General features: G+C 34.6%; 1 protein-coding gene across 2 annotated transcripts in view; it reads left to right on the top strand.

Annotated features, from left to right (window-relative positions):
* Positions 1 to 27,083, top strand: part of LOC145678411 (zwei Ig domain protein zig-8-like) — a 998,947-nt gene that overhangs the window by 768,955 nt on the left and 202,909 nt on the right. For both annotated transcript variants that reach the window (XM_081748532.1, XM_081748533.1), the window contains one exon: positions 1,544 to 1,671. In XM_081748532.1, the coding sequence (XP_081604658.1) occupies positions 1,544 to 1,671 (128 nt within the window). The remainder of the gene's footprint in view (positions 1 to 1,543; positions 1,672 to 27,083) is intronic.

Below are 27,083 nucleotides of genomic sequence, written 5' to 3'. Positions count from 1 at the left end.
CATATAGCTGAAGCAGCTTGCATACAAGAATACAGTATTGGCTAAGCTTTCTTACCTTTATCTTGTTGTAATCAAAGTTACAATTTTACTGATCTGCTGTCAATCAAGATCCGCCACTGAATCCATGGCGTAGTGATTTCTTACGCATCATTAAAAGCTTTTCTTCTATTTTGATATTGTTCACATGTATTTTTAAAACTCCTAACGTAAAAATTGTTAGAAGTTAAAAACAAATAGCATAAATAGGACCTTATTATCTCCATTGACGATTAAACAAAATATCAGAGAAGTGCACGTGCAGCAGAAAACATTAAATACTATAGAACAAAGTTGGAAAGTTGATATTCCGATCACGATGGTGGTGGAGCAACTGGCGCCAAATCGAACACTCGAGTTCATTTTTCTGCCAGATCAGTGATCACTGATTTATAGAATTCAAGATTGGGGTCTCATTTAACACCGAGGCTATATGCGACGTGAACCTTAGCTTCACGTAGATACGAACCATACGAGCTTCCCGAATCTCCCGTGCCGAAGGTGATTACGCTAACCAAATTGGAAGATCAACGACCAGGCTTCCTTTCTCTAAATGCGTTTCTATCTATTAAACAGTTACGCTATAATCACTCACTGCTGTTCAACAAGAACAATCATTCGTATTTTTGAACAGAAATAATTGTTGAACTGTCCAATGTAATGTACCTTTTGCTTGTTTACTTAACAGGTACAACTTAATAAATGTGGTATTTAAGAAAATCAAGAAAGAATATTTTAAAAATTAAGTTGATTCCACGTGTTATAAAAATCTTTTCTTTGAAGAGAAAATGCATTATGTGTGGTTGCATACTTCTTGATAATAATATTTGCTTTTGCATGAAAGTGAAAAGTGATATTATTCATCTTCGATCACTGATAGAGAAATGACGTGATTTTTAGATGTTATCTTCCAATACATTTATGCTTAATTAGTACTTTAAAATGTCTCCTTGTACCCCAACTTCCTCTGTAGAATTATCTCCTTTACCTAAGAAGTTGAAATATGGATATTTAATTAAGGAGTACACTAGTTCCTGTGTATATCCTTGACCTAATTACGATAGGTCCTGCAGTTCTCGACTTATGGATCTTTGAAGTTTACTTTTTGTTGTTTCCGCTATGTGATAGTATATGTCTGGAAATAGGCATTTGCGCCCTAAGTTTACTAGACATTTTTTTGCTTCTTTTTAGGTCTCCTACATTGTAGGTATCTTCCATATCTCCGTCATTTCAGCAGCAGATGTATCTATATATTATATATTATATACAGTGACGTATTTAAGAGGGGTTCCGGGGTCCCTCCCGAAATTTTATTTGTTATATTAAAGTAAATGAAATATCTTACAGAATTTTCACATTTCCAGGAATAAAATTAGCAAAGCCCCCCTCGAAACAAAGTCGTAAAAACGCCACTGTTTATATACATTTACATCTATCTATTTATACAAACATCATATATAATGTAAAAATATATAGTAATATTTTTATATATTCTTTTTTTATACAGTGCCAACCGCTACTATACTTGGTGCTCCGGATCTACATGTGGATAAAGGAAGTACTATTAATTTGACGTGTATAATTAAATATAGTCCGGAACCACCAGCATACATTTTTTGGTACCACCACGATGAGGTAAGTTACAATTAAAATTAACCTTTTGTAATTGCTATATGTAAAACCAGCTAACTTTCTAAATTCATTCTTGCTCCAAATGTGCGATAGTTTTAATTCGTTGTTATATTTTCGCAACAATCAGTGAAGAATAATAACGGAAAATATAGTTAATTAATTGAATAGGTTCTGGTGTTTCATCTAACGAATGACAATGGCAATGGACATTTCCACTGATTTCTTTTATTGCGCTAAAAATACTACAGAGCTAGCTGATTACGGAAAACACTTCTTTCGTTCATGGGATGATTCTAACTAGTAGAAATTTGCGATTGAATTCTAGCCTGCTAGTCGTGCAATTAAAAAAAAAGATGACCAACATTTTTGTACAGCCAGAAACTTTAGAATGTGGAGGTTGGGTTTATAAGAAATGATAGCTTTTTCCAGTAGTAGAATAGTTTTCGCAACCACGAGATCAAACAACCACGAGATCAATATGCATAAATTCCATTCACGTTAAGTTCTAAGAGATAGGAATTAATGTAAAGAAAACCAAAATAATAATACGCGTCATGCAGAGACCGAAAAAGCATGGAAAGCTAAACAAAATGAGAAAAGAAGGAAAGAGGGAAAGGAAAGAGAGACATGGGAATAAATTAAATTTTAACGCTTAAGGATAAACAGTCTGCGTCTTTCCCCCTCTCCCCTGTGTCTGTCTTGGGTTTTTCTACGTTTATGGGATAAATCTCTTTCAGTATCAATCGCGAACCTCTTTAACAATGTTTCATTCCTTTCAAAGTAGTAACTCTTAATCCAGGTTGGGATTCGAACACAGGACCCTTAGAATGATAGTTACACGCGCTGTCCACTTAACTACACAGGCAATACCAAATGTGTTCTTAAATCAACCATTACACCCGCTATTATCAAACATGTTGTTAAGTCAGCCATTGTCGGTCGGCAAGTAACCTCAGTTCCATTTGAAGTTTGAATTACATTTACGGCCTTTAATCATCTATTCGTCGCAGGCCCCTTGCTTTCATAAAAAGCATTTGTTCCCTAAATTAAAATCAAGAATGAATTAATCTATACTCTTGAATTTACTGTTGTCAATAGATAGATAGATAGATAGATAGATAGATAGATAGATAGATAGATAGATAGATAGATAGATAGATATAGATATAGATATAGATATAGATATACAGGCTGTTCCATAATTCGTGTAATTTTCTACAGCACTGGGAGAAGATGAAGTTTTCACACTATTAACGTGAAATTTGGCACTCTTATTCAGACATATCTGAATTTTTCGAATTTCTAAAGGAAATAAGAGAAAATTGCTGTTTAGCCCCTCTTTTAGGGGTGTAAACACGAAAGTTCATTTGCTTATGGGAGATTCAATGTTAAATTTTGAAAGCAGTTTTCTCCAATAATTATTCGTGAAGATTTTGGGGCAATTGAGTTGTATTTGTTACAAAATGCAAAAACACTCATTCACAAAGCTAGTAAAGCCGTCTCAAACATTATCTTGGGAAGGCCCCACTTTTGGGGGGCAAGGGGCGTAAAAAGGTGGTAGATGATTTGTTACCAAAATCCCAGCATTTATTTTCGGAATGCCAGAAAGCGTCAGATTAATCACAAATTTCACAGAATTAATGCTGTAATGCTCCTTACATGTAAGAGTGACTGATAATGGGGCTACAGCCCCCTTTCAAAAATAAAATAAATCACCATAAATATCCTTACACACAGACGAGAAGAAAGTTTTTTTGTTAATTAATGTGAAATTTGGTGTCATTGTAGCAAAAGGGTATGCGTTTTTCAAATCTGGAATGTTATTTTGGTAACGCACCGCCTTAGGGGGGCACAGGGGGCGAAGCATTAGAAGATGGACCTGTATGAAAATTCAAAATTCTGTTCCGGAAATGCTAGTGAGCGTCAGATTTTTCACAATTGTCACAGAATTAATATTCTAATGCTCCTTGCATGTACCAGTGACGTATATGGGGCTACAGCCCCCTTTCAAAAGTAAAAAAAAATCCATAAATATCCTTAGTAGGGACATATAAGAAGAAGGTATTTTTTGTTAATTAGTGAAGTTTGGCGTCACTGTAGCAAATGTTATTTTGGTAACTACCGCCTTAGGAGGCAACATGGGGCGAAGCATCAGATGATGGATCGTTATAAAAATTCCATTTTTTTTTTCGGAAGTGCCAGTGAGCGTGAGATTATTCACAAATGTCACAGAATTAATATTATATTATAATGCTCCTTGCATGGTCATGAAGGGGCTACAGCTCCCTTCTAAAAAAAAAAGAAAGAAATCACCATAAATATCCTTATTAGGGTCATACGAGAAGAAGGTACAGGGGTCGAATCATTATTTGGGGGATCTATAAAAAATTCAAATTTTATTTTGGAAATTCTAGAGAGCGTTAGATTAATCACAAATGATGCAAAATTAATATTCCGATGCTCCTTGCATGTGCCAGTGTCTGATGTTGGGCTACAGCTACCCTTCCAAAATTCATATAATTTATGATAAATATCCTTAGAAGGGACGTACTGGAAGAAGGTAAATATGCCCTATAATTAATGCGGAATCATTATTGTAGAAGAATGCTTTGATTTTTTTTAAAAAAAAATCTCGAATCTAGTGTAAATGAATATCATCTGTCAGTGTACCAGATTGAGGATATACCTTCGTTGTTTTGGCATCACTGGAATATAATAAAAGAATTTTGCGTTTTCAAAAGCCAAATTGTACTCTTTTTATAACATAAAATCAGACATACAAGTCACTTGTATATTTTCTGCACACTTAAGAAAACCAGCTCTAAATAGAACACAAAATGTCAATGGAAAATGCCGCGGGTACCACAAACGAAAAAAACTTAATGAGAAGTAATATTCTAAAAATTAAAAGTCTAATAGGTGACCTTTAAGATTTAATATTGTGTTCTTTATTGATAAAAAAGTAACTTTTCCCTACTTCTTACACAATAACTGCATGATCCCACTTTCCACGCAGTAGCTTACTCGTATACTGCACTTGTAAGCACGCCAGGAAATCGTAATATACAATCGAGGAATAAGGATCAAGTTGAGTAAGGCTATACCATAAATACAATAAAACATATTATTCCTTCTTAAAACAACACTTTTTTGTGTGTGGCTCAGTTGTCACTTACTAAATTGTTTAAAAATTTCATTAATCTAACAAGGTACATTCGCGAAGTGTCCCCTCGGGATTCGTCTAAAATTGACTTATATGCAAAGTTCTCCACGGCCCAAACTGTATTGCACTAATTTTAGCGGCCCATACGGGTAACTTGCATATTTATGGGCCTTCATCCGTAGTTTCCAGGAGGGGGCAAGTATAAGCGACATTTCAAATATAGTCTCCAATTTTGCTATAAATATTCTTTAAAATCTATGGGATTTTCGATCTTCCGAAGTACAATTTCCTATAGAGGGGGGCGAGCTCACCAACCTGCCCCCCCTGATTGGCGCCCTTGGCCTTCATATATCCGAAATTCATACACTACTATAACGCTTGGTCACAAAATTGCTTTTAGTTTCTTTAGATGTAACTGAACATGAATGTGGGCATATGCAAAACAGATTTTATCACGTACTGCTTCTCTGACACGTGTTATCCACACCATCTTGGATCCGCCTTATTGAATTCAACTTTCGGTTTTACAAATGGGAATAGGTGCATGTGATATATCAAATTTATACAAAAGTTTGTCGGAAATTCATTGGTGTAGTGAGTTTTACGGTAGCTTGTACCATTTGCAAAATATTGCATGTTCAATGTGAGGCTCTTCACAAATTCAACCATTAAAAAGTTGTGCATGGCCCTGTATGTATATGTGATCTTTTACGTGATTTATTGTTGACGAAATGTTTTCTGAACGTACATACATACATACACACAGACGTAAATAGGATATGGTAAACCTTCACCAAAATCTGGTCGTATGGACGTAATAACAATCACTCACAAAAATGTTGTAAGATTATGACACCAATGTTGTAGAGAGCTTGTTTATACCTACAGTACTTTTCCAGTTAGAAATTGTTTTGATTTGTCAACATCAAAAACGTAAGCGTAACTGATATTACTCTGCAATGTCTATTCGCGAACTGCCTAGATGGATTTAACATGTAATATTTCGCAAATGGTACAAGCTACGGTAAAACTCACTACACCAATGAATTTCCGAAAATATTTTATATGAATTTGATGTGTCACATGCACTTATTTCCATTTGAAAAAAACGAAAGTTGAATCCAATATGGCGGATCCAAGATGGCGGCCGGTGTGGATAACACATATCAGAGAAGCAGTACTTGCTCCAATTTGTTTTGAATATGCCCACATTCATGTTCAGTTACATCTAAAGAAACTAAAACCAATTTTGTGACCGAGCGTTATAGTAGTGTATGATTGAATTCCGGGTATATGAACACTCATAAATTTGCAAATTACCCATATGGGCCGCTAAAATTAGTACAATACACATTGAGCCATGGGGAACTTTGCATTTAAATCAGTTTTACATGAATCTCGAAGGGAGACTTCGCGAATGCACCTTGTAAGTGTAAGACAGATAAAATGAACTTACTTTTATTTAGCAAGCCCTCGTGAAGGAGCAAGACATGAATTAATGCGATTTACTAAAGCCACTGTGAACACCTTCTCCAATATATCTGGAGTGATCATCTCTACGCTCTGGACAATTCTTTGTTTTAAGTCATCTACATTGTTACATGATTTTTGATAGAACCTTTTTTTTTTCTTTAGGAATCTCTACATGGAGGAAGATCTGGACTACTTGGTGGCAATTCGACACTTCACCCCTTAGAAATAAATCATTCCCCAAACTTCTCTTTTAAAAGATTTATAGTCGTAGTCATATAAGAAGGTGGTATGGATATTTATTGTGGTTTTCAAAGTGATTTTCAGACCGGAAAGGGGAAGTTGTAGCCCCACAATGACCACGGGCACATGGAAGTAGCTTCTGAGCGTAAATTCTGTGATATTAGTGATTATTTTTACGCTCACGCCAATAACACAAATAACGAAAACTTTGAATTTTTCTTGTCGCTACTGTTGCCAAATATAGAAGGAATGGCCGTAATAAAATTCCAGACGCATGCACCATTATAGGTACAATCGAAAGAGTGTTATTGTATTTTCTAACTAAAAATGCAAATTCACCGCAAAATTCTTGCAAATAGCTAGAGAAAACTGCTTTCAACATTTCACATTGACAAAAGAAATTCTGAGTCCACACCCTAAAGAAATCCACACATGGGTATTATCTTATTGTCACTTAATAATTCTTTCTAAACAAACATTTTTTCTAAAATAATGTCAAATTTCACATTAATTATAAAAAAATTGCTTCTGCCAGTAGGTCTTTGGGTAAGAACAATCAGATTGAATTTATGATGCTTTTCAAAGAGAGCTGTAGTCCCATATTAGTCACTGGTACATAAAACTAGTATGGAGCATTAATTCTGTGCATCTTGCAATTAATTTGACATTCATGAGCACTCTCAAAATAAAATTCGGAATTTCTATCAGTCCTTCCCCTATGACCCACAAAGGTACCAAATTACCCACCGTACCCTGTGCCTCCTGTTACCAAAATAATATTCTAGACTTTTACTATCGTAACGCCAAATTTCACATTACTTGACAAAATTCAGCTTCTTCCGTATGTCCCTGCTAAGGATATTTATAGTGAATTTTTGATGTGATTTTTGGAAGGGGGCTGCAGCTCAATATCAGTCACTGGCACATGCAAGGAATAATCGGAATATTAATTTTGTGTTATTTGTGATCAATCTGACACACTGGATTTTCCAAAATAAAATTTGAAATTTTTATAAAGATCATCTGATGCTTCGCCCCCTGTACCTCCTAATGCGGTAGTTACCAATATAACATTTGAAAAAACCCACGCTCTTTTGCTACAGTGACGCCAAATTTCACTAATTAACAAAAAATACCTTCTTTTCATATGTCCCTACTAAGGATATTTATGGTGATTTTTTTTATTTTTGAAAGGGGGCTGTAGCCCCATATACGTCACTGGTACATGCAAGGAGCATTAGAATATTAATTCTGTGACAATTGTAAAAAATCTGACGCTCAATGGCATTTCTGGTACAGAATTTTGAATTTTCATACAGGTCCATCTTCTATTGCTTCGCCTCCTGTGCCCCCCTAAGGCGGTGCGTTACCAAAATAACATTCCAGATTTGAAAAACGCATACCCTTTTGCTACAATGACGCCAAATTTCACATTAATTAACAAAAAATACCTTCTTCTCGTCTGTGTGTAAGGATATTTATGGTGATTTATTTTATTTTTGAAAGGGGGCTATAGCCCCATTGTCAGTCACTCTTACATGTAAGGAGCATTACAGCATTAATTCTGTGAAATTTGTGATTAATCTGACGCTTTCTGGCATTCCGAAAATAAATGCTGGGATTTTGGTAACACATCATCTACCACCTTTTTACGCCCCTTGCCCCCCAAAAGAGGGACCTTCCCAAGATAATGTTTGAGACGGCTTTACTAGCTTTGTGAATGAGTGTTGTTGCATTTTGAAACAAACACAACTCATTTGCCCCAAAATCTTCACGAATAATTATTGGAGAAAACTGCTTTCAAAATTTAACATTTAATCTCCCATAAGCAAAATGAACTTTCGTGTTTACACTCCTAAAAGAGGGGCTAAACAGCAATTTTCTCTTATTTCCTTTAGAAATTCGAAAAATTCAGATATGTCTGAATAAGAGTGCCAAATTTCACGTCAATAGTGTGAAAACTTCATCTTCTCCCAGTGCTGTAGAAAATTACACGAATTATGGAACAGTCTGTATATATATATATATATATATATATATATATATATATATAATCACTGATCCGGTCTGATATCGGATTGGTTGAGGATTAAAAGAGTGATATCCCAAGTACGAAAGGGGTCTGGCACCAGTACTAACGACATCTGGTAGCGTTGTTACGTAACACACAATATAATTAAAACTGAAACCGCAAGTTACGAGTTCTGCCGTGAACAAGTCGGTAAGCTGTCTGTCTCTTGAATGGAGCATTGCAGGTTTAAATCTCGGGTGACATAATTTGTTTTTAATCCAAACTACATTTCCATATGTTTATATTTGTTTTTAATAATTACTATCTTGGATGTTTTGTAGATTATTTTAAATTAGTGGAGGTTAAGTAAAGTCACAACGTTAAGATACATACTTGTATATGACTGCTTTATCCGTGTGTGCAGTCCAGAGATGGAGTAGGTCAAGTGGGTCAAGATTTGTGAGTGGGGCAGTGGGTCGCGGGTCAACAGAACGTGACCCACTGTGATTCACCACCCACCGTAAACCAGTCTGACCCACCGATCAATTCTGACCCATGCCGGCCAACAGATCCACTCTGACTCACGAACGTATTACGATCCACCGACCCATTTTGCTCAGTGCGTTGTAAGCAGCTTCTTGTTGTGAATTTGTCTACGTTTTACTTTCAAGGCCTCCCTTTTCATCTTTTTTTCATAATTCATTGTAATAATAGCAATAGCATTTCATTGTAATAATAGCAATAGCATTTCATTGTAATAATAGCAATAGGACTTATTCCTTGGCTTTTGACGCGCAGCCTGTTAGTTTTTAGAGGAGCTAACTACTGAAAAAAATATTTTTGAATCACCTGTAATATATGAATTATTATATAAAAGAATGAATGCAACTATGTGTGCGTGATCATCACAGCCAAATTGCAAAGTCAAATGAAATGACTTTTGGCATATAGTTAGGCCCCAATCCCAGCGGGGAAGTTGTCATACGCGTATCGCTTTCATTATGATACATATCTTAAGGGAGGTCCGAATTTTTGCGAAAAATTAGGTATCTCACTGTTGGAAGCAAGAAGTTAGTTATTGGCGATGGCGAAAATAGTTTAATTTTAGCACATGCCGAGTTATTAAAAAAAGAAGATGACTAAAAAAATGGAGTGAACTAATAAAAGATGGGTTGGATATGAAACATATTTTTGTTTGTTTAGACAAATGTATTTAAAGATGGTACATGGCATATGTTCTAAATGTTAATTCAAGGTCTGTGATTATAATAATAAGAGAAAAATAAAAAATGTTTACAACTGGCGCAGTCGGTAGGATCAGTATTATACTATAACCATGTATATGAAACCATTATATGTAACGTTAAATTGTAACGAGCAGTTGGTAGAATTTTTGGTAGATACAAGAGCTGCGGTATCTGCAATAGGACATACTTCATCTGTATTAAAAGGAAAACCAATAGAACCATTTCAAGGACGACTAAATAATGCGGATGGTTCACCTATTAAAACTGTAGGTAAATCTACGGTTACAGTTCAATATTTAAAATATGTTGGAGAATTGCCCATAATGGTAGTACAAAAAATATGTTTCATATCCAACCCATCTTTTATTAGTTCACTCCATTTTTTTAGTCATCTTTTTTTAATAACTCGGCATGTGCTAAAATTAAACTATTTTCGCCATCGCCAATAATTAACTTCTTGCTTCCAACACTCACAGTTAGTTCAACTTCGAGAGATGAAATTCAGTATTATAATTCTTTATTATAAATAAACTGATCAGGTCCTACCATTTTTTTTACATTCTCTTTTATTCAGGAGGGGTATTTTCTATATATTGGAAATTGAGTAGTGGGTTGATTTGTAAAAATGGTTGAAAACGGTCGGTATTAGTTGAGAAACAAATTGAAAAATATAAACTACAGTGCTTCGCATTTTATATCTACTGCTTTCTATTATACTAAATACTAAAGCTTGTGTTTATTATATGGAGCGTTCATAGCATAAGGCAATCAAGTAATAAAGTTGTGAGTAAAATGAACATAAAATTTATACTGTAAGCTTAATTACATGGGAATTTTAAAAGCCATCTCCAGTGACTCCCTACTTTCTTGACAGGCGAGTACCAGGGTCAATATGACTATGTAGAGAACCGGTAGGCTCAGTACGTCAAGAATACGTTCATATTGATGTCACAAACTGATTTGTTCGAACAGGAATCGAAAAATTGATCGACGGTCCCAGCAGTTTACTCCCTTCTTGGGTCACCGTGTGCCACCGGAGAGGATTCCTGTGGAAATCTGTGGGTCTGTCCTCACCTCCTGACTTTGCTGCGTAATTCTATCCCGCACATTACCCATGAAACCAGACCCATTATCCAGTAGGATTCTCACAAGAAGTGACCAGAACCGCAGAATAAATTTACAAAAAAAATCCGAGTATATTTTGAGATGAGATCAGAACTAATTTCGATAATCAAGACTAGAAATAAGTCTTCCATAATTCTTCCATAAGTCTTAGCGACCCCAAAAACTATGAGTTCTACACTAATCTTAATGAGTTTGAGCATTTTAATTTACATTACCACCATGTAGATGGGGGCTTAGCTTAGACTTGAACACCTTCAGGAGAGTTACTATTCATCTTAGTGACTCTCAAACTATGGATTCGACATTAATATCAATCGTTTTCGATTACTTTTACATATCAACCCATTAGCAACTCATCATATATTAAAAGCGCATCCTCCCACTAGAAAGGAAATTAATGCGTATGCCAGGAACTTTTACTTAGGGGGATGTTCAAAGTAAAAGAAGGTGTATTCACAAAGCAGTATATTCTGTGACTGTTAGTGATAATAACTGGTGTAATGGTCTCCTCCCTCTGAACCATTATTTATACGTATCAATTTCCTAAAAAAAATTACACGCTATAATTAATTCTCGGAAGTTACTGCGGCGCCCAGAAGAGAAGCATTAATCATGTCTATTTTGTTAATTGTCTTGATCGAAACTCCGAAACAATAAAATCACGTGTTTTACAAAACCAGACATGATAATGTTTTTACTTCGTATTTGGAAAGGAAAGAAATAAATCAGCAAACCTAACATTTTTTTAAATTGATGCAATAAGTAAGTGATACTGATTGATATAATTGGATTTGGAAATAGAATTGGATTCCTTTTCTATCCAGGGGTGTGTAAGAAAATTGAATGATAGAAGGGTATAGAATTTGAAGGGAATTATCAAAGACGATAAAATTGCTAGGCTGTCGGCTTATTTTAAAAAATGCCGAATTTCAGCTTTCTAAGTGGAGCGGCTTGTGAGATATACCTCTGCAAAAATTCGGAATCCTCCCTACCAATCCTTGGTATACTATTATAATGAACGTGATATGATAACATCCCAATTGGGATTGAGTCTAATATAAACCGAAAATCTTTTCATTCTGCTTTTCCATTTGGCCATACATAAAACTGGATTACACATACTATAAAGTTATTTAAGTAAAGATACTGTTATAAATAACTACATAAAGTAACTTGTGTCAATCACTTCCCACTTGATCTGTGAATAGAGGCAAGCGTAGGGTCCGTAACCTTGTTGTACGAGACTAAATGCATATATATAAAGGGATATTATTCTTTGATTCTTTTTAACAGAAAAATGCCGTTTTTGCTACTGGCTACACTGATTTGACGCGTTTGATGTACTTCCGTTTTATAATCTCCCTAGTGGTAATTTGACAGCATTCTTATATTACGAGTGTAAACTCTTTAGTTAGCGAAGAGGAGGGTGTAGATCATACGTCAGAATTAATGACGATGAGTTTTGGTGGGTTGGAATTAGTCACAATGGGTCTGAGCGGTTTATGGTGGGTGGTTCCTAAGAGTGGGTCATCTCTGGAGTCATATGTATATATATATATATATATATATATATATATATATATATATATATCTTTACATATTTGGTTCTTTCTTTCTACCAGGGTCGATTACTGACCGACCTTGGCAATGTTTTCAAAGGGATTGTCCTATGTATAACACACAGATTTTATTCGAAATAATTCACCGAATCCGATGCCATATTGTTCCAGTTTCGCCCATCCGCAATGTAAATACAATAGACAAACCAACATTTTTAATATTACCTTGGTAGCCTTGTAGTTAACGCTTCCGAGTCTGGAGTAACCAGACCTCGTTTCAAGTCCTGGCAAGAAGGCATTTTTCTTTCAAAATATATTTTTATACTAGCAGCGTTCACCCCGCTTCGCTGGGGTCACCCCGGAACGCAATAAACGTTGTTACTTAGATAATTTTTACTTTTTCGCTTTCAAGTGATATGATAAAAACCATAGAAGATTGCAGTAAATGTTAACATTATATCGCCTGTCATTTATGTTAACCCGCCCCGCTTCGCTGCGGTCACCCCGGAACGCAATAAACCTTGTTACTTAGATAATTTTTACTTTTTCGCTTTCAAGTGATATGATAAAAACCATAGTAGATTCCAGTAAATGTTAACATTATATCGCCTGTCATTTATGTTAACCCGCCGAGTCACATGGTCATGCGGGTTGCATATAAATACGTTTATTTTTACCTATGATGAACTAATAACAAAGGATTTGTACGTATGGACACTTGAATGGTCAATTATCTCAAGACACTGGTAATTAAAAATTAAAGTGATATGATAAAAACCATCTAGGGTCCAAATCCTAATAACCCCCCAAAAATGAAAGAAATTGGTTCAGCCGTATTAGCGTGATGAGTTCACAAAGGATTTGTGCGTTCTCTTTTATATATATAGATGTTCATATTTATTATTATTGATTGCTTTCTTGCATTTTTCCTGCATTATATTAGATTAGTGACTGTGGTTTAGGATAGATAATGTGAAGTCAGATACAGTTATGTGTGTTTACGTTTTCGTTTGTTACTTTCAAAATACATTCCTATCTGTTCACATATATTATCAATTAAAAATTTATTTCATACACACAAGAGGTAGAACAACTAAGGGAACTCTTTACACAGCAAAGCGTTCTTTCTCATAGAACGTTTGCTGCTTTACTTCACCCAGTTAAGCCTTTTATTAACTGCAGGAGGCATTAGTGTTCTAGACATATACACGTTTGTTGTATCAAAGTAATGGAGTCGTGTGTTGTTATCGTATTGACTTTGAAGGACAAAAAATACCGTTTCGTGGAGTAACAAGTTCCCTTTAGCCCATGACATTGATATACAGTAGAAATGACTTAAGCATTATTATCCTAATGTAAAATGGAAAGATTTATATTAGTTTTACCTGAACAACCACAAATCTGTTATACCACAGAGGTTCCAATCTGGCGTAAGATCACGAGTAACATTTTGAATTATATACAAAGGTATCATGGATAAGTACTGTTATTAACATTTTTGGAACCAAAGACAGCTTTTGGACTTCCAAACTATACATGTCAAAGTCTTATAGAACGGTTTTATCCGTGTGTCTATCGAAATATATCACAGTAAGGACAGTAAGCGATATCGAGCAGCAATTTTCTGATATTGATTCAGCGTCAAAAGAATAGGTTCAGTCTCAACCGTTAGCTCTATATTCCAGCCGGAAGTGGTTCAAATGACCTACTTCTGGTTTTTACATTTAAAGCCATAGACAAAAGCGGCAACATACAGGGAGAAGCTGTTTTCTGCAAACAATTCCCCATGTAAAGGCAACATATTATGCCAATCACAACAGTCTACCAAAATTGGGAGTGCTTCAAAGTTACTATTATTTCTGGTTTCAACCAGTTTCAACGTTTAGCGTCATAGCATCAAAACGGAAACATAGCGAATACTGATTTCTGAGAACCAGTCGCCGTCTTAAGACAACATCATGATTATCCAAAATAATGTATCGAAACTGTAAGTGGCTGAAATTTACTATTACGTCTGGTTTCGATACCGATTTGCGTAGAATAGAAACAGTAAATGCTTCAAGATGCGGTCATTTGAATTAATTCAGCGCCCAAGGATTACATTTCATTTCCTCCGTTAACCTTCTACTGAATCCGGAATTGGTTCAATTTAGCCATTTTCGGTTTCAACGTTTGTCGTCATAGAAAGAAAACGATAACAGTTAGTGAAAAGCGATTTCTGAAAACGTTTTAGAATCTAAAGACAACATAACTATCTACTTTACTGTACAATACTCTACTCGTACAACTATCTACAACCGGATGTTGTTAAAATTTTCGGTAACTTCTGGTTTCAATAACTGTTTCAACGTTTATCGTTACAGAACGAAAATGGGAACAGTGTGAAGCGGTTTTTGGCAAATGATTCAGCCTCTCATCAAACACAATATTACTATCCACATAATTCTACCAAAACCGGAAATAGTTCAAATTTCCAAGTATTTCCGGTTCCAATACTGATTTCCGTAGAGAAAAAGTGGTAAAAGATATTAGAAGTAGTTTTCTGAAATCGATTCATCGTCTCAAGGACAGCTTCTACCTCCTTCTCCGTTGAAGCTTTATTTAAAGCAGAAATTGTTAAAATTAGTCATATTCTGCTTGAACGTTCATCGACGTATTTCTACAACGGAAACAGTAGCAGAAACCAAGATCATTTTTTACAGAAGATACAGCGTCTTAAGACAAGAAAACATAATTATTGCCAACACCCTACCAAAACAAGAAGTGGATCAAATTAACTATTACTTCCGATTTCAATACTTATTTCCATAGCATCAAAACAATGGGAGATATCATTATACGGATTTAACAATCAATTCTGCTTCCCAAAAAATGTTCCGCTAAGAATGTATTGTCCCAAGAATTTTTTTCAGTCAGTTCCTATTCAAATCAGAAGTACTTGAAGTTAGCCATGTTCGGTTTCAACTGTATCACTATAGAACGAAAATGATAACAGACAACGAGAAGCAGATTTTTGTAAATAATTCCACTTATAAATACAACATATTATCACTATACACATCACTCTACTAAAACCGAAAGCTCTTCAATTTGCCATTACTTACGGCCTCAATACCTTATTTTAACCCTTATCGTCATAGAACAATAATGGTAACACATAGCGCGAAGCAGTTTTATTCAAACAAATCCCCCTCTCAATACAAAGTATAATGACTATCAATAGCACTGTTAAAAAACAGAAGTGATTCAGATGTATTATTATTTCTGATTGCAATACTGATTTTCTTATATCACAAATGTTAAAATTCCATCAAAAAGTTGTTTCTTCGATCGATTCTTCATCCCGAGAATAGGTTTTATTTTCCCCTTTAAGACTTTCTTCGAGACGGAAGAGATTCAAATTTATTATTGGTTCCGGTTTCAATACTGGTTTCCATAGAGCAAAAAGTGTAGAAAATATTAGGATGTGTCCTTCAGCACTTTTCGTTAAAGCTCTATTTAAAGCAGAAGTGGTTAAAACTAACCATTTTCGATTTCAACGTTTACCGACGTAGGAAGCAAACGATAACAGATCGCGAGAAGTGTATTTTATTTACAAACAATTCAGCGTCTAAAGATAACATAAAATGACTATCGACAGCAATCTACTAAAGCCAAAAGTGATTCAATATTACTATTACTTCCAGTTGTAATACTCATTTCTATAGAGCAAACAAGTAAGAGATATCGAGATGCGAGTTTCTTTCAATCGATTTAGCTTGCCAAAAGTACGCTCCATCAAGTACATTGAGTCTATGTTCAATCTAAAACTGGTTCAAATTAACAATTTCGGTTTCAAAGTTTATCACCATAGAACGTAAATGGTAATAGATAGTGACAAACGCGATTTACAATGGACGCTACCTCTCAATTCTATATATATCATCACAATCCGCAGCACCATATCGAACCTAGGAGTAGTTGTATTGACTAATACATCTGGTTTCAGATTTTAATAGAGCATAAACTGTAAAAGATATGGAGTTTTTTTTCTTTTAAATCGATTTAATGTCCCAGGGATAAATTCTATCTATTCCCTTAACCTTGTGTTTAAACTGTAACTACTTCAAATTAATGATTTGTGGTTTCAACACTTATCCCCATAGAAGAAAAAGAGTAAAGGATAGCAAATAATGTTTATATATATATATATATATATATATATATATATATATATATATATATATATATATATGGATTCAGCGTCCGAAGAGCATATTCTATCTTTAATCATTTTACTTTATTGCGGCCGGTAGTTATAGATGTATTCTCACAAGTGAAAATGCGTGTATCTTCTGTCTCTTGAAGCAATGGGAGATATGACAAAATCTGTTTGCTTAATAATGTAATTGACCTTATTAAAATTTTTAAAATTGGGGATCGTAGTAAAATAGGAAAATATGTTTGCAAATGCAATTTATACAATACATAACACAAATAGTGTAGCAAGCAGGGAAAACAGAGAAATTTTCTATGGTAAGACAACAAAAACAAAAAGTCAGATGTTCCACGTTTAAATCTTATAGCACAAAGCAGTATGTCAGTATACATTGTCTTAACTATCAATCAACTGATGCATGTTCAAATCTTCAAGTATACTTTTTCTTTCGTCTAGGTGACAGCTATTTAATGTAGTATTGGAATATTATGTATCGTTTCATTCTGTCAATTTATTTATTTTCTTGTATGATGCTAGATCAAAAGTAAGGTTGTTGTAGACTTCTTTCCATTAAAAAACATAGAAATCAGCTTACATAAAAAACTAAATATACAGGTAATTGAAGAGGAAATACCAAATGTGTACCAACCGACAATAGAATAGAGGGGGTTCATACCCGTGGGAAAATTTTGGCCGTGGGAACGTTCACACGGGGCTTAAACCGGTGTAAACCAGTGTGTTGCTATGCTAGAACAAGGAAGTATACTCTTGGACGCCTACCAGATGTAGAAACAAGATGAAACATGCCTTTTTCGTGTTCTTGTCGTGTATTGGCTAGTAATTTGAATCGCCAAACCCCATCCCTCCTACGAAGAGCGTAAGCGAAACGTATGTGCTTGTGTAGATCATTCTCTTAGCAGCTGTTTCAAAGGAAGAAACGTCAAAATTTAAAGATGTCATCGTCAATGAGTTTATTAGTTAAGCTTAAGTTCCAATGCATCCAATGCATTGAAGCTTAAGTTCCAAAGCATCAATGGTTCCCTTTACAAAAATGCGAGATTTGGAGATTGGAGTACCATTTCGTATTGTAAACTGTGAGATAATTACAACGGTATATGGTAGAAAGGCATGTGTGACATTTGAAGGAGGCAAAAAAGTGATTTTACCAGGACGTTGTACTGAAAAATTGGAAGCAGATAATGGTGCATTATTAACGTATTTACAAAGTGGGAATGTCTGTTTAATATATAAAGGAATGAAGATTAATGTATCTGGGCGTAACATGTACGATATTGAATTTACTGAACTGGTATACTCATCGTAAGTGTATGGTGGCATGTACAAACAAGATCAAACATGAATTTTCCTCTTCGCCCTCCTTCCTCTTCAAGCATGCGCAGTCATCTGTATGCATAGTGTCGTTATTCTGTGTTGAGCGTCTACTGGAGTAACATGTCTTTGAGTGCTTGTGCATCAAATATGGATACCAAGAAAGAGTACTTGTTAAATGTTGAATATGGACTTAATTCAATGAAAACCAAATTAATTTGTATTGGACTGGATAGTGATACATTTGAGCCAGTGATTCGTGTTGGCAAAGGAGTTGTGTTTGGAGTGGACTTAAATTTGGCAGAGTGGGAGAAACTTGTACATTTGACCCCATTTGTTACGGACTATTTAAATTCTCAAGTGGAAATTACATTTATAAAATCTCTTGGTCGAAAAAACGAACTGGTGGTTCGAAAACTAATGGGTGAAAAATTAGTGATGTTAGAGAAGAAAGGAACACTTCATGCTGCTCGAAACACTGTGTACTTCAAGTGATTGGCTTTATTTCTTGGAAATATTACCGTGTATTGAACATGCTGTGGAAAGCAGTAAAGTTTGTAGTGTTGTGCTACGTGAATATTTTGACTTGTGTACAGATACTATTCGTAATCATGTACAATCGCAGTGTCTTACATACAGAGGACTTGCCGGAATCCATACCTGTGTAGATGAACAGAGTATTATTAATGGTATGAACATCAGTTTTTCAAGTGTCTCTCTTGATAAGACCAGTGATGTGAACATTGATGGTGAAAGATTAAAATTGGAAATGAAAGTATTTTGCAAACAAAAACTCATAGATTCAATTATGGCTGATTTATTTGATAGTGTACAGACACAGCCATGGTGGAGGGAAACCGATACTCAACCTTCGGAGGGTATCAATGAAGTGAACGTCTCTTCATAAAGAAGAAGAAAATTGATTTGTTTTTTCGTGTATACTAAACAATGTAATATCAAATGTAATAAAAATATATATAGTGAAAGTGAAATATTTTATTTTGTGTGTGTTTTGTGTTCGTTTCATACACCTCAATATGATAGGATTTTTAATTTGTATACTAATTTTTTATAAGAAAAAAATCCTAACATATTTTTTCTCGTATACTATAAGTGATATGTATAATAATAATAATAATAATAATAATAATAATAATAATAATAATAATAATAATAATAATAATAATAATAATAATAATGATAATAATAATAATAATGAATGTTAAATGAATGTTAAAATAAAAATTAGTATTTGAAATTATTATTATTATTGTTATACAACTTTGTCTTGAGTATGATAGGACTTTATTTTTTAAAAAAAGGAACTAAAATATTTAATATTAAATTTTAAAAACAAAAGTCCTATCATAATAATATTGAATTCACATACTTGGTTTAATTTACGAAAGAATAACAGATTAAGTATTTGAATTCATTATTATTATTATTATTATTATTATTATTATTATTATTATTATTATTATTATTATTATTTAGTTATGTGATTACATCATTGAATTAAAAAATCAGTTGTAGATCCTTTTTTTAAAAAACACTATGAAATTCTTTAATTCAATGAGTTAAAAATATGTTTTATGATATGTGTGTTTAATTACATAATTGATCATAAAACATATTTATTTATTTGAAAATGGAGAAAATAAGAAGTAAAACATTTGTTTTCAAAGAGAAAAAAGAATACAATGTATTTATTGATGTTGATGATGATATTTACACAATTAAAACAACGGTAAGTATAGTACATTTTTTAAAAGAGCGTGCGTTAGATTTTTTCATTGTTCAGTTGATGATAACTTTAGAGTTGCCATATAGTGTTCACTGATGCTGCCCATACACATGTACATAGTTGTGTTGTTTTTACACATACAAAGTTCACTGTTCAATAAATGATAACTTCACAGATGATACTACTGTTGTTGATGATGGTGATGAAACGTAGATAGAAGTCATACTGTACAATCATGATGTTCATACACACGATGACGATCTTTTACTCTCTGAAATAAAAAATTGAAAAACATAACTTAAAATTTATTTTACCTATAATCATGAACAAATAAACCAACATATGATAATATATACAAACACATTATGATAAAGAAGAAGAAGAAGAAATGACTACCTGCAATAATAATAGCTAGAATTTTATCTATAATGAAAAAAGTAATCAAAACAAACAAAGAAGAAGAAGAAGAAGAAGAATGAAGACATGATGATATGTATACAGGAGAAATGACTACATGTAAAAGTAAATACAGCAAGCGACGATCATTTTTTTTCAGGAATTGATAAGAAAGTGTAATGAAATTCATTTAAGGACTTTCCTTTAGCTTTGAAGCAAAGGAAAAGATATGAATAATGTCCACATAGGGACGATTTCACACTTTGAATTTGTTTATTATTAAATGTATAAGAAATGGAATTTCTACGTATAAATTGAATATGTTGCATTACATATGGAGGAAATCCAAATGTATCGAAGTAGTGGGCACGTCCATCAGTATGAATATATACGGAAATCCAGTGTGTGCCAAGTTCGTTCGAGGGATCTGTATTTATGATGATAGCCGCAGGTAGTGGAACATGTATTGGTATTTGGTTGGCTGCATATACGAAGACGATATGATTGTGAAATAAAGAGTTTGTTTGAAAAGCATTCAATAAATATAGTGTAGAGGACATCATTTATAAAAATGCAGACATGTACATATATGATACGGTATTTAAATAACGTACCTTTAAAAATCCATGATGATGTTCCTCTGATGATCCACTTCTAAGAGAGATTGGTACTCGCCATATCTGATGCACGAGACAGGTGCTGGTAGAGGATTCTTAAAATGAACTTCCAGACGAACACATCCATGTTAGATTAGATTCCAATGTTGCACAGCGCTGGCTTCTCCATCTTGGGTAATGTCGAAAACAAAGATAGTGTATCCTTGAGGAAAGGCAATGCGAGGAATATTGTTGCCATGATTGGAAAAGTGAATACCTGATCCACAGAATAAGGTATGATATGAGGAAACATAGAGGTTGTTTTCGAAATTTGGTTGTAAAGGTTTTGAAGGTACAGGTTTTCCATCAATGTATACAGAGAAGAAACTGATGTGAAAATGTTTGAAATGAAATGGATTTGAAGTTATTGTTCCTGTGTAAGCATCATTTTGTGTAAACGCCACAATCACTCGAGTTGGTAATACTCACATAAATAAATTATCAATTGTTTTTGATTGAAGATCCTTTGGAATGACGAATGACTTCATTTGCACTCTTGTGAAAGGATATTTGGCTGTTGTTCATTATAGAAACTTGTTATGTGCTAGTTTTATTGTAGGACTAACATTAATCTTTTTAATATGTAAAGCAGCGTCTAAAATATTCACTTTAGCCTCAACAGACGAATCACTAGCGATGAGACAAAAGTTTGGCCTTGCAGGAATTAACTTGAGACGTAATTCTACTCCTTGGATTAAAAACTTATCTTGATTAAAAATATCACAATGAAGATGTCCAAGCATGTCGAATTTTGCACTCTTTTTGTTAATTCATAACGTTGTTGAAATCCTCTATTGCCACTAGATGTTGCATCCATATGTCCAGCAGTATCTTGAAACCAGAACGCATATTGAAGGTGAGTATTTTTAGCAGAATCATCATAATTTAACAGTTTTTCAATGTATGATCGATATGGATGATTATGAGATGGAAATGAAACCAGTTTATTTAAATACACTTCCACTTCACTGAACATAGAATTTAAAAAGTCATTAATAGGAGCCACAGCTTTATCACTTTCAACAAATGCTGATCCATCAGGCTTAATGATTTGAGCTTCGATGTAAAGAAGAGTATGTGGTAGATCTATGTATTCGTCACTTGTTCCTGGGATGACAAATTCTATAGGAGCATTATCAGCTAGTGAACTGATTGGTTTGTATGTAACAATGTGATTATCCAATATACTGGTTTGCGTTGGTTTTGTAGAAAAAGTATCTAGTTCACTTTTTACACACTCGCAGGATTGATGATGTAAAAAAGCCATGATGGTGATGATTTAATCAAAGATATCGTGGGATAACTTCCTCTTCTTATAAGATTGATTTTTCTTTGCTTTCTGTGTACGTTTCTTCTTTCCCTTCTTCTTGCGCTTGATGATGTGTAATGATGAAGGGTTAAAAATGGAATGATGTGTAATTCTTCTTTTCCTTCGTTGTTATCCAGATCCTAGCATAGATTTCAGTTTATTTTTTGCTTTGTCTTGCAAGACGGATCTCGCTTCACTCATTCGTTGATGAAAGGATTCGTTAATAGGTTGTTTATCGACGATGACATCAGTAATAACGTTTGCTCCAAATTTTAATAATTCCTTTCCTACTGTTTTAGCTCTTTGTTTTACTAATATATATAAGTAATTGACAAAGAAATAATAATATCAGTAATGATAAGGAAAGGATTACGCGTATCTTTATTTGTATTCAACCTAAAATAAAAAAGAAATGCATCTCGTTACTTATAAATATAAACAGTATATATATATATATATATATATATATATATATATATATATATATATATATATATGTTATATGTATATACATACATAGATTTCAATTCGTTATATGGAAAAAGGAGAAGTTTCAAGGGAAAAAATAGCATACCTTTTAAATAGTTGAAATGAATTGTAACTTTTTTTCGTATTCCATGGGAGTCGTTGTCTAATGTATAAACGTTCTGTACGTGAATTTTATACTTATTCTTTCAGAGTTTCAGCGACCACGAAAAATGTGTATTTGACACTAATATCGTCCGTTTTACAACGTAAGGAGCATACTTGTGGGACTTTAAACTGAAATATCTCTCTCTCTCTCTAACTCTGGTATGATGTCTGAATGATTACGAAAGCTATCACTTAACTCAGTATGATATTTTTATTCTGTAGCAAATACGGAAACTCAATTTAAAGGGCCGTCCAATCCCCTTAGATGATGTGTTATTGATTTCAGAGTATCGTCATTGAACACATGAATTTGACACTAATATCCATGAGTTTTGTGGTTTGACCTCTCTCTCTCGTTTTATGGATCTCGGTTGTTCGGTGATAGAGCGTTCACCTCTTGTGTATGGGGGTCACAGGCTCAAAATCCTGTTCCCAACAAGTGAACTTTGTGGTGGACAAACGCCGTGTACGTGGAAGGTCCTAGGTTCAAAATCCTGTCCCAATCAAGTGAACTTTGTGGTGGACAAACACCGTGTACGTGGAGTATCCTAGGTTCAAAATCCTGTTCCAATCAAGTGAACTTTGTGGTGGACAAACACCGTGTACGTGAATTTTCTCCCACTTTCTCCGTTCCAACATTTCATTCATTTCTCATCATCACCGTCTCCATTAGCCTAGCCGACATAACTGTGGGACGTAAAACTTAAAGATTTCCCATTAGCCTAATCGTCATAAGCGTGGGGCGCAAAACTCAGATTTCATTTCATTGTTTCTCTCGTTCGATCTTAGCTCGGGTGTTTCTGATCACATTTTGATACCTTTTCATCAGGGGGTGTCGGTGGCTCAGTGGTAGAGCGTTCACCTATGATGCATGGGTCCCTGGTTGAACTCCCCAAAACGCCACGTCTTTGTCTAATACCATGACCAAATTTTGACAACTTTTTGGCTCCCTTGTCTGACCCCCCCAAATCACAGACAGACAGATATACAATTTATTTAAAACTATCATATGATATTATCAATGGTTAATACACACATATCTTCGCTTCGTCTTGTTTTGAGACCATGGTCAAATTTTGATACCTTTTCGGCAGGGGGCCTCGCTGGCTCAGTGGTAATGCGTTCACCTATGGTGCATGGGGTCCCAGGTTCAAAATCCTGTTTCAGCCAAGTAAACTGTTGTGGACAAACGCCGTGCACGTGGATTTCCTCGGAGTTTCCCCGTTTACATCCACTTTCTTCATTCCAAGATTTCATTCATTTCTCATCATCACCGTTTTCACTAACCTAGCAGACATAGATGTGGGACGTAAAACTCAAAGATTTCAAACCATGGAGCGTAAAATTCAAAGATTTCCCATTAGCCTATCTTGCATATTTGTGGGACGTAAAACTCAGATTTCATTTCATTGTTCACGCCTAGCCTAGCTGGCATAATCGTGGGACGTAAAACAAAGATTGAAGATCCTTTGGAATGACGAATGACTTCATTTGCACTCTTGTGAAAGGATATTTGGCTGTTGTTCATTATAGAAACTTGTTATGTGCTAGTTTTATTGTAGGACTAACATTAATCTTTTTAATATGTAAAGCAGCGTCTAAAATATTCACTTTAGCCTCAACAGACGAATCACTAGCGATGAGACAAAAGTTTGGCCTTGCAGGAATTAACTTGAGACGTAATTCTACTCCTTGGATTAAAAACTTATCTTGATTAAAAATATCACAATGAAGATGTCCAAGCATGTCGAATTTTGCACTCTTTTTGTTAATTCATAACGTTGTTGAAATCCTCTATTGCCACTAGATGTTGCATCCATATGTCCAGCAGTATCTTGAAACCAGAACGCATATTGAAGGTGAGTATTTTTAGCAGAATCATCATAATTTAACAGTTTTTCAATGTATGATCGATATGGATGATTATGAGATGGAAATGAAACCAGTTTATTTAAATACACTTCCACTTCACTGAACATAGAATTTAAAAAGTCATTAATAGGAGCCACAGCTTTATCACTTTCAACAAATGCTGATCCATCAGGCTTAATGATTTGAGCTTCGATGTAAAGAAGAGTATGTGGTAGATCTATGTATTCGTCACTTGTTCCTGGGATGACAAATTCTATAGGAGCATTATCAGCTAGTGAACTGATTGGTTTGTATGTAACAATGTGATTATCCAATATACTGGTTTGCGTTGGTTTTGTAGAAAAAGTATCTAGTTCACTTTTTACACACTCGCAGGATTGATGATGTAAAAAAACCATGATGGTGATGATTTAATCAAAGATATCGTGGGATAACTTCCTCTTCTTATAAGATTGATTTTTCTTTGCTTTCTGTGTACGTTTCTTCTTTCCCTTCTTCTTGCGCTTGATGATGTGTAATGATGAAGGGTTAAAAATGGAATGATGTGTAATTCTTCTTTTCCTTCGTTGTTATCCAGATCCTAGCATAGATTTCAGTTTATTTTTTGCTTTGTCTTGCAAGACGGATCTCGCTTCACTCATTCGTTGATGAAAGGATTCGTTAATAGGTTGTTTATCGACGATGACATCAGTAATAACGTTTGCTCCAAATTTTAATAATTCCTTTCCTACTGTTTTAGCTCTTTGTTTTACTAATGGCATGACAGAACGAAATAATCCTCCAAGTTAAGTTCCAATCCCATGTCCAACTTGATAAGGGGATCCAACATAAATGTTTCCAGTTCCAGAAAGAGCTTGTTTTTGATAATATTGTAAATGAGGCCGTATATGGAAAAAGGGCATATATTGCTATATGCCCTTTTTCCGGATATCATTTTATCGAATTCTCCAGTCTTTCAAGAATATGTGGTGAAATTTTCATCAAGATATTTAGAAAATTGAGGTTGGTACTCCTGTTTTTGTGTCGTGTGCAGAGCTGTATTTTGGCGGTAATAGATTCGTACTGCAGTCCATTGTGTTTCGTGGTGAATATATCTTAAACCTAAACATGAACGCCAGTAACAGCAATAATTCTAGTATTGCAGAAAGCAAAAAGAAGGACAAGAAAATATATATTCAGCGAAGAAACAAGAAGAAAGAAGATATTAAGCGTAAGCATCTTCGAGGCGAAGAGTATGTCAATGCTGGAGGGAAATGTATCAGCTGCAAAAATTTCAGGTACTGTTCAAATTGTTGTCTTAAATCATGTGTGGAACAGTTTTCTGTGGATGCACAAAACGAAATATTTCCAGGATTTTACAATCAACAGGAAAAATCATGCCAGGACTCAATTTTAGCTAACTGTATGGAACGAAGCAAAACGTCGTCTGGAAAGAGGACTGTGAACCCCAAGAAGGAACGTTTGCACACTTGGTCGTATTCGTTGTGTGTTAGCGGAAGGAAAATGCCGGTATGTCAGCAGTTCATACTAAAATCGTTACTAGTGTCCGTGAAGGGACTGCGTGTTATTCAAAGTAAACTACTGGCAAATGCAGACTTCAGGGAAGTAAGGGGGTCTCACGCAAATAGGCCTCATAAACTGCAAAACAATGTGTTGGAGCTAATGATAGAACATTTAAATACTATACTCAGTGACTGCAGTCATTATTGCTCGCATAAGACTAATCTAAAATACTTTGAGAATCCTAATCTATCGATAAAGAAACTTCATGAGCTTTTCCGCGAGTATTACAAAGAGAAATCTGGCACTAATCTGCGTATGAACTACAAAACATATTTCCGCTACTTTCCCACTGAATTTTCATATGCCTTTGTTAGACCCAAAACCGACACTTGTGATTACTGTGCTGCATGTGAACTGACGTTGAAAGATAATCCCGGTGCTGAATGTGCATAATCATATGCACTTCATAAACGCAAGGCAGCAAGACGAAAAGAAATAAGGAATCATTATGTGCAGAAGGCTAAACAGGATATGTCTTATTTAGTGATGGAATTTGATTATGCTCAAAATTTTCCTGTTCCACGCCTAAACGTAAGCGCACAGTTTTGCAAACGACTACTGTGGCTCTATTGATTCAATGTGCATGTTTTCAATGATGATACATTATACTGTTATTGTTTCATGGAAACTGATGGTAAGAAGAATGCTAATTCAGTGGCTTCTTTTTTGTATGACCGTTTAATGAAGAAACTTCAAGAATATTCCAATGTCAAGACGATTGTATTGTTTTGTGATGCAGCTGGAGGTCAAAATCGGAACCTCGCCATTCTCAAATTCTTAGCGTGGTTTGCCAAGACCAATGATCTTGAAATAATACAAGTATTTCCAGTACGTGGACACTCATTTCCACAATGCGATCGCAATTTTGGACTTATTAGGAAGCACATCAGCAAA

The sequence above is a fragment of the Thermobia domestica genome, chromosome 2, assembly GCF_964235325.1.
Source record: "Thermobia domestica chromosome 2, izTheDome1.hap1.1, whole genome shotgun sequence".
Classification (NCBI taxonomy): domain Eukaryota; kingdom Metazoa; phylum Arthropoda; class Insecta; order Zygentoma; family Lepismatidae; genus Thermobia; species Thermobia domestica.
The sequence above is the reverse complement of the archived record's forward strand: the minus strand, read 5'-3'. Positions and strand labels throughout refer to the sequence as shown.